The sequence below is a fragment of the Pogona vitticeps genome, chromosome 1 (assembly GCF_051106095.1).
Source record: "Pogona vitticeps strain Pit_001003342236 chromosome 1, PviZW2.1, whole genome shotgun sequence".
NCBI lineage: Eukaryota > Metazoa > Chordata > Lepidosauria > Squamata > Agamidae > Pogona > Pogona vitticeps.
Window position 1 is genome coordinate 350,040,396 of NC_135783.1, and position 7,985 is coordinate 350,048,380.

At 41.8% G+C, this 7,985-nt stretch overlaps 1 protein-coding gene across 2 annotated transcripts in view; it reads left to right on the forward strand.

Moving 5' to 3' along the window:
- Window positions 1–7,685, forward strand: part of PELI2 (pellino E3 ubiquitin protein ligase family member 2) — a 94,631-nt gene extending 86,946 nt beyond the window's left edge. For both annotated transcript variants that reach the window (XM_072986841.2, XM_078384019.1), the window contains 3 exons: window positions 2,596–2,793; window positions 3,980–4,168; window positions 6,434–7,685. In XM_072986841.2, the coding sequence (XP_072842942.1) occupies window positions 2,596–2,793; window positions 3,980–4,168; window positions 6,434–7,000 (954 nt within the window). In that variant the 3' untranslated portion in view covers window positions 7,001–7,685. The remainder of the gene's footprint in view (window positions 1–2,595; window positions 2,794–3,979; window positions 4,169–6,433) is intronic.
- The last annotated feature ends 300 nt before the right edge of the window (window positions 7,686–7,985 follow it).

Below are 7,985 nucleotides of genomic sequence, written 5' to 3' on the forward strand. Positions count from 1 at the left end.
GTTAAGGTGCTACATTCAATATGCCAGCAAGTTTGGAAAACTCAACAGTGGCCAGAGGATTGGAAAAGATCAGTCTACATCCCAATCCCAAAGAAAGGCAGTGCCAAAGAATGCTCCAACTACCGTACAATTGCACTCATTTCGCACGCTAGCAAGGTTATGCTCAAAATCCTACAAGGTAGGCTTCAGCAGTATGTGGACCGAGAACTCCCAGAAGTACAAGCTGGATTCCGAAGAGGCAGAGGAACTCAAGACCAAATTGCTAACTTGCGCTGGATTATGGAGAAAGCCAGAGAGTTCCAGAAAAATATCTACTTCTGCTTCATTGACTATGCGAAAGCCTTTGACTGTGTGGACCACAGCAAACTATGGCAAGTTCTTAAAGAAATGGGAGTGCCTGACCACTTTATCTGTCTCCTGAGAAACCTATATGTGGGACAGGAAGCAACAGTTAGAACTGGACATGGAACAACTGAGTGGTTCAAAATTGGGAAAGGAGTACGGGAAGGCTGTATACTGTCCCCCAGCTTGTTTAACTTATATGCAGAATACATCATGCGGAAGGCTGGACTGGAAGAAACCCAAGCCGGAATTAAGATTGCCGGAAGAAATACCAGCAACCTCCGATATGGAGATGATACCACTCTGATGGCGGAAAGTGAGGAGGAATTAAGGAACCTTGTAATGAGAGTGAAAGAGGAGAGTGCAAAAAACGGTCTGAAACTCAACATCAAAAAAACTAAGATCATGGCCACTGGTCCCATCACCTCCTGGGAAACAGAGGGGGAAGATATGGAGGCAGTGTCAAATTTTATCTTCCTGGGCTCCATGATCACTGCAGATGGAGACAGCAGCCCTGAAATTAAAAGGCGCCTTCTTCTTGGGAGGAAAGCGATGACAAATCTTGACAGCATCTTGAAAAGCAGAGACATCACCTTGCCAACAAAAGTCCGAATAGTCAAAGCTATGGTTTTTCCTGTCGTGATGTATGGAAGCGAGAGCTGGACCATAAAGAAAGCAGACCGCCGAAGAATTGATGGCTTTGAATTGTGGTGCTGGAGGAGGCTCTTGAGAATCCCCTGGACTGCAAGGAGAACAAACCTATCAGTTCTAAAGGAAATCAACCCTGAATGCTCACTTGAAGGACAGATTCTGAAGCTGAGGCTCCAGTACTTTGGCCATCTCATGAGAAGAAAAGAGTCCTTGGAAAAAACCTTGATGTTAGGAAGGTGTGATGGCAAGAGGAGAAGGGGACGACCGAGGATGAGATGGCTGGACAGTGTCTGCGAAGCAACCAACATGAACCTGACACAACTCCGGGAGGCAGTAGAAGACAGGAGGGCCTGGCGTGCTCTGGTCCATGGGGTCACGAAGAGTCGGACACGACTAAACGACTAAACACACACACACATCATATCTCCCCTCTTCTTTTCTCAAAAGCGATGACTGTGCAATTCTGTCAGTCTTTCCTCCTAGGGCTTGGTTTCCAGCCCCCCTGATCATCCTTGTTACCCTTCTCTGAACTTGTTCCAATTTTCTTGACATCCTTCTAGATGATGATCTGTGTGTGGCTTTGTCAATGCAGACCAAGACCGAGATCATTCTACAGGCTTGTGTTTCTGTTCACCATGGATGAGTGTGAAAGACAGACAGTTAAGAAAGCTGACAGGAAAAGAAATTCATCGCTTTCAAATGTGGTGCTGGAGAAGAGCTTTGCGGGGTATCCTGGGCTGCCAGAGAGATGATTAAGGGGGTCCTTTTTGAAATCAAGCCTGAACTCTCTTTGGAGGCAAAAACATTGAACCTGAGGCGACCGTACGTTGGCCTCATCATAAGGAGGCAGGGTTCTCTGGAGAAGACGGTGATGTTGGGAATGGTGAAGGTTTTCCGCCCCTGGATCAGCCTTGTTGCCCTCTTCTGAACTTGTTCCAGTTTGTTGTCATCCCTCTTAAACTGTGGTTTCCAGAAGAAGACACAATATTCAAGATGAGGACAAACCAGTGCCAAATATAGGGGAGCTGGAATTGGCACAATAGAAGGGAAATAGTACAATAATTTAAGATACGCAGATGACATCATTTTACTGGCAGAAAACAGCAATGACTTTAAAAAACCATATCTTCCACGTCTGACCATGCTCCCTTTGCCTAAAAACGTGTGTATGTGTTTGCATGTGTATTCTACAATGGTAAGCGTTTAAGGACTGCTACGATGCATCCTAGAATATAGATAAGCATGAGTGAGTCATGAAGTGAGAACATAGCCTGTGTTTTCCAACAGGCACAGGCACATGATATGAAAATACTAAAATAGCATTGGTCAGGGAAAAGGGAGTAGCTAAATTTTTGTTGGGGCTAGTAGCTATTCTACTAGCCCCATGCTTTGGAGTGGACATAGGTTTATATAAATAGAAAACTTGTTTCTCACGAATGTGATTTACAACTGGCATTCCCAGTTTTGATTATGCAGATAAAAGTAGTTTCAAAAAGCAGACTATATATAATAAGTTGTGTTTTTCCTACAACTTTTTCTAGTTGCTCTTCCAAAAGGCTTCTCGCAGGAAATTTCTTTAAAGCATCTTTTAAATATTTTCAGGTTGGCAGGTCAACAGAGAGCCCCATAGATTTTGTTGTAACAGATACAATTTCTGGCAGCCAAAACACGGATGAAACTCAGATCACCCAAAGCACTATCTCCAGGTTTGCCTGCCGCATTGTCTGTGACAGGAATGCACCATATACAGCCAGAATCTTTGCAGCAGGATTTGACTCTTCAAAAAACATATTTCTTGGGGTGAGTACATGTATTTTCCATTCAAGCTTAGGAAAGAAAATCTCTGTCATATGACGGAGGGCTGGTTTATATAATAACTTAAAACCCTTCTTCCCAGAAGAAGAGAAAGTTAAATCACTTCTGAGTCTTCTCTTCTTGGAAAACCCTGAAAAAGGGTTATCCTAAGTCTGAATTGACTGACAGTACATGATTGTAGTAGTAGTAGTAGTAGTAGTAGTAGTAGTAGTAGTAGTAGTAGTAGTAGTAGTAGTAGTAGTAGTAGTAGTAGTAGTAGTAGTAAGTAAAATGGATGTTTGCTTACTTACAAGTGGATAGGCTGAATTTGACTAGCAGTAGCTCACTCATGGCAGAATTTTTATCATGGCCTGATGCTACGTCCTTTGTATTTAGCAGGAAATGACAGGGTTTGAAGTTTTGGATCTTCCACACACAAAGTTCTGTCCTCTCCCACTAAGCGGTGAGCATTAGAAAAAGATTAAGGTAGAAATGAATTAAAGGAAAATGAAATATTCCTGGTCACAGAGATACACTGCTTTAAGGATTCTAGAGTAGGTAGCCATGGTAATGCCACTGTCTGTCTGTACCTCCTGTATGGGGAGAAGTAGCACCCCTGTTAGTTCCTTCTTCTGTCTTTCCATTGTTCCATGCACTGGATCCCCAGTAGCGCATGGTGGTTGAGGAAGTGCTCTATTTCTTTGCCAATAGAATAGCAAAATGCCCCCCTGAAGTCTAAATTTAGAATTTGTAAAGTCAGATGCTTGGATGCTCTTGCTCATCAAGAAGACAAGTATTTGGAGAACGAATTTTTACCAGTTACGTGATGTGAATTTGGAAGATCATCTTTCATGTTTCTGCCATGGACAGAATGCATTCTTAGTAGATGAAATAGACGAGTAGTAGTCTGGCCTGGTGTGCTCTGGTCCATGGGGTCACGAAGGGTCGGACAGGATTTAACACCTAAACAACAACAAAAGTCTTTGCACGTCTGCACAGATGTTTGATCTGAAGCACTTTACCAATTTCATGCCAGTTAGAATTTTGAGTAATTGCCACATTTCCTAGACCTTTTGTGTTTTGAATATTCATTTCCGTGATCAGCAGCTTGATGGCTGTCATTTGGCATTCCAAATGTGAACAATCTCAATACATTTATCTTTTATATTTCTTGCGATGGCATCATATCTAGGAAAAAGCAGCAAAGTGGAAGAATCCTGATGGACACATGGATGGCTTAACAACAAATGGCGTTCTAGTCATGCATCCTAAAGGAGGTTTCACTGAAGAATCTAAACCTGGAATCTGGCGGGAAATTTCCGTTTGTGGCGACGTATATACTCTACGTGAAACAAGATCTGCTCAGCAAAGAGGAAAGCTCGTGAGTTGGAATTTTTAACTTTTCCCAGCCTGATTTTATGGTAAAGGAAGCTGGTGAAACAGTTCCAGATGTTTTAAAACATTTAAACACTATCAAATCATATGAAGAATAAAAACACAAAAGACAGCATACAAAGAAGTAATCCTTTATACCTAAAGCCCTCCAAAATAAAACCACCTGAACACCAGGAAGAACAGGGCCAGATGAATCTCTCTTTCTTTGAGAGGGGAGAGGAATTCTGAATTCTGCATGCAACAGCTGAAAAAGGACTCACCCAGTGTTCTCACCTGACCTCCTGAAGGCAGAGGGAGAGGCATAAAGAACAACCTCAGCTGAGGAGCTGATGTTTTAAAAAATTAAACATGAGCAGATGATCCATTGCGGAGCCACTAAGACATCCTGATTCTCATGCTAGGGTTTCAGAACATTACAGGTCAATCTCGGTGCTTTCACTTAGCCCGAAGCCAAAGAGAGAGTTCAGGAAAGTGGCATATTAATGGGGTGAGGTGCCCCCACAGTGGGTTCCAGCTAGGGCAGCCCCCACTGTACAACAGTACTTTCTGACTGCTTTCAAAGGCAGAGTGTGTTACAGTGATCTCATTAAATCATATGTCACTCAAGCCAGATCTTTCCATAGTTATGGAAAATTTGACCCATTGGGGCTGAGAATGGCTTGCCGTTTGCAGTATGCCCTGGACACTGAGTCACTGTCAAGCTAGCCTGTGGCCTTATAAGGAAAAACAGCCTATCTTGCATTTTTTTAAAAAGTTCTTCCTGAACACCAGGCAGAAAATGCTATTCTGTATTCTTTCCAGCCAGTAGTTTTCTGTGACTGATGGTTCTGACCATGACTGTGAGAGTCTGCAGCATAACCTTTCTGCTTCATTTAAATCTGAACTTGTTACTGATAAATTACATGCCAACGATCTAATGTAGTTTTTTTTTTAGTTAGTTTTGAGTCTGAAAGGCCTGATGTATCTTAAAGAAATTCTGGCCTGATCCTCTAATGATTTGAATTGCATGGATTTCTCAACTACCATATTGCTGATCTTGTGGTTTTGCCTCCACTATATAGATTTCTACCAGTCTTTCTGACTGTATATGTTATGAAGGGTGGGTGAAAATTAATGATTTTTTTTTGAAAATCAAATTGATTTAATCATGATTTAAATTTAAGAAATCTATTTTTGATTCAAATCATTTAAAAAATCTGATTTAAAAAAATTAAATTGATTTATATCACAATTTAATTTTTTTTAAAAATCAGATCCTGATGTTATGACTACCATTTTATGAGACCACAGTATGCTTCTCATAAAGCGGGCATAATGTCACAATAAATGTGGTGTTGTTCTTTTAAGGACCGTAAGACTCTTGCCACAATACCGTTCTGCGGAACAGTGTTATTAAGTAAGGAGCTGGTGGTTGTGCCGTGTTCACGGGATAAACAAAATGGGGGGAGGAGCGTCTGCTCAGAGGAAGTAAGGGAGCCAGCAAAGATTGAGGAGGATATGGAGATGTCAAGCTGATAAGGAATTACAGTGGGGTCTTGACTTAAGAACGGCTTGAGTTAAGAACATTTTGACTTAAGAACCACTCTCATAGGAAAATATTGACTTGACTTACATACTTAGATTTGAGTTAAGAACTGAAATAAAAACCACGTGGGAGGCAGGGAAAGTGCAAAATTTGAACTTTCAGTTAACTGTTGGCCAGTGAAAAGGATGCCTGTCTGCTTCCTCAGTCCTCCCAGCGTTTAGAGAGTGGATTGGGAGACAGTCTTCGGACTGCCTGGTACTGAACTGCCTGGACTGTATTTTCCCTGCCTTCCCTGAACCTTTCTTGACCTAAGAAAAAAAGAAACAAAATATCCCCCTCCAGTGGTCAAAGGCAGAATAGCAGCTTCCCATTAGTTTCTATGGACGGAAAAGAGCAGATACGGATCAAATGGTTTTCAATGCATTCCTATGGGAAATGCAGATTTAACCTGAGAACCTTTTGACTTGAGAACCGCCTTCCAATACGGATTAAGTTCTCAAGTCAAGACCCCACTGTAGTTTGTGCTTTGTTGCTCTTGTTTAATTTGTAACATCTTGCTATCTAGTTGCCATTGCCTTAGTATTTCTACAGAGCAAACAGGAGGCAAAACCATACATGGTGTAGGAGGTGTATAAGAGGGAGAGGAAGATAAGATCCGTGGCTTTGGTTGCTGTGTGTTCACTTTCAGGATGAATTAGCAGTCAGATTTCTCCTTGCTTTTGCTAGGTTGAAAATGAAACCAACGTGCTCCAAGACGGTTCTCTCATTGATCTGTGTGGAGCTACGCTCCTCTGGAGAACAGCAGATGGCTTATTTCATACGCCGACCCAGAAACACATTGAGGCTCTCCGTCAAGAAATCAATGCTGCACGGCCCCAGTGCCCTGTGGGGTTGAACACGCTGGCGTTTCCCAGCATCAACCGCAAAGAAGTGGTAGAAGAGAAGCAGCCGTGGGCTTACCTCAGCTGTGGCCACGTCCACGGCTACCACAATTGGGGACATCGCAGTGACACAGAAGCCAATGAGCGTGAGTGTCCCATGTGCAGAACTGTTGGTCCCTACGTGCCTCTCTGGCTTGGGTGTGAAGCAGGCTTTTATGTTGATGCTGGTCCACCAACTTATGCATTCACCCCTTGCGGCCACGTGTGCTCCGAGAAGTCTGCCAAATACTGGTCTCAGATCCCACTGCCCCATGGTACTCATGCCTTCCATGCGGCCTGTCCTTTCTGCGCTGCCCAGCTCTCTGGAGATCAGAACTGTGTGAAACTTATTTTTCAGGGTCCAATTGACTGATGCCATTTTACCGATGACCACAATAAAGCTTACTTTGTTAACAATTTACTGTGAAGATAAAGAATTTGCCACTAATTCTAGATTTTACCTTTTTTATAGGATTGTTATTAATGAGGGCTTTGGGGGTGGGGTGGGGTGGGGGTGGGTTAAGCAAGTGGGAGTACCATGGGATGATGGAGGTACATTGATACCTGGAACCAAACAGTTATCAGTGGCATTGCACGCTTAACAGCAGCATGTTCATGATGACATCTTCTTTGTCAAAATGTAGTATATTTGTAATATTTGTAAGATCAAAAAGGAAAAAAAATGTCTTAATGATTTTTTAATCTTGGATTTTTTAAACTGAAATGCTTTTCTCCTAAACTTTGACAAGCCTTTAAGACACATATTTTTTCAACCTAAAAGGAGCATTCAGAATGTAATTCATCTGTCCTCTCTCTATCTCTATTTTTAATTTGCAATATAATTAACTTGAATAGTTAGTTCATTCTCAAGGAGAATGTACAGAATGTGTGGGCAAATCTAGGTGAATGTTCACTAATTAATGCATTAAAGAAACTGTGAACACAAAAGGTTGGGTTCATGAACGATAGCACAAAAATGTAATGGAATTCTGCAGTGTGGTCTAATGCAGCTGTCCAAAAAAATAAATAAATAAAAAATAAAAAGACGGGCACAACTACTTGAAATTTAAGGATCACTGTCTGTGGGCCCTTTCCCATATTACCTTCTTTTTTTTAAACGCAGTCATTTGTGTGTTTAACAGTGCATACAAAATATGATGTGGGAAGGTTTAAAATACGGGTTATTTGGTCTGACAGATTTGTACAATTTTTGCAATTCGTGGTGGACAAAAGGATAGTTTTGGGGTTGGTTCTGATTTTTTCTGAGCCAACTCTACAGTCTGCCAGCCACTGTGTTATCACTCTGCTCTGTATTTTATTAACATTTGTCACAAAATTGTCTTGAACATCCCTCATTA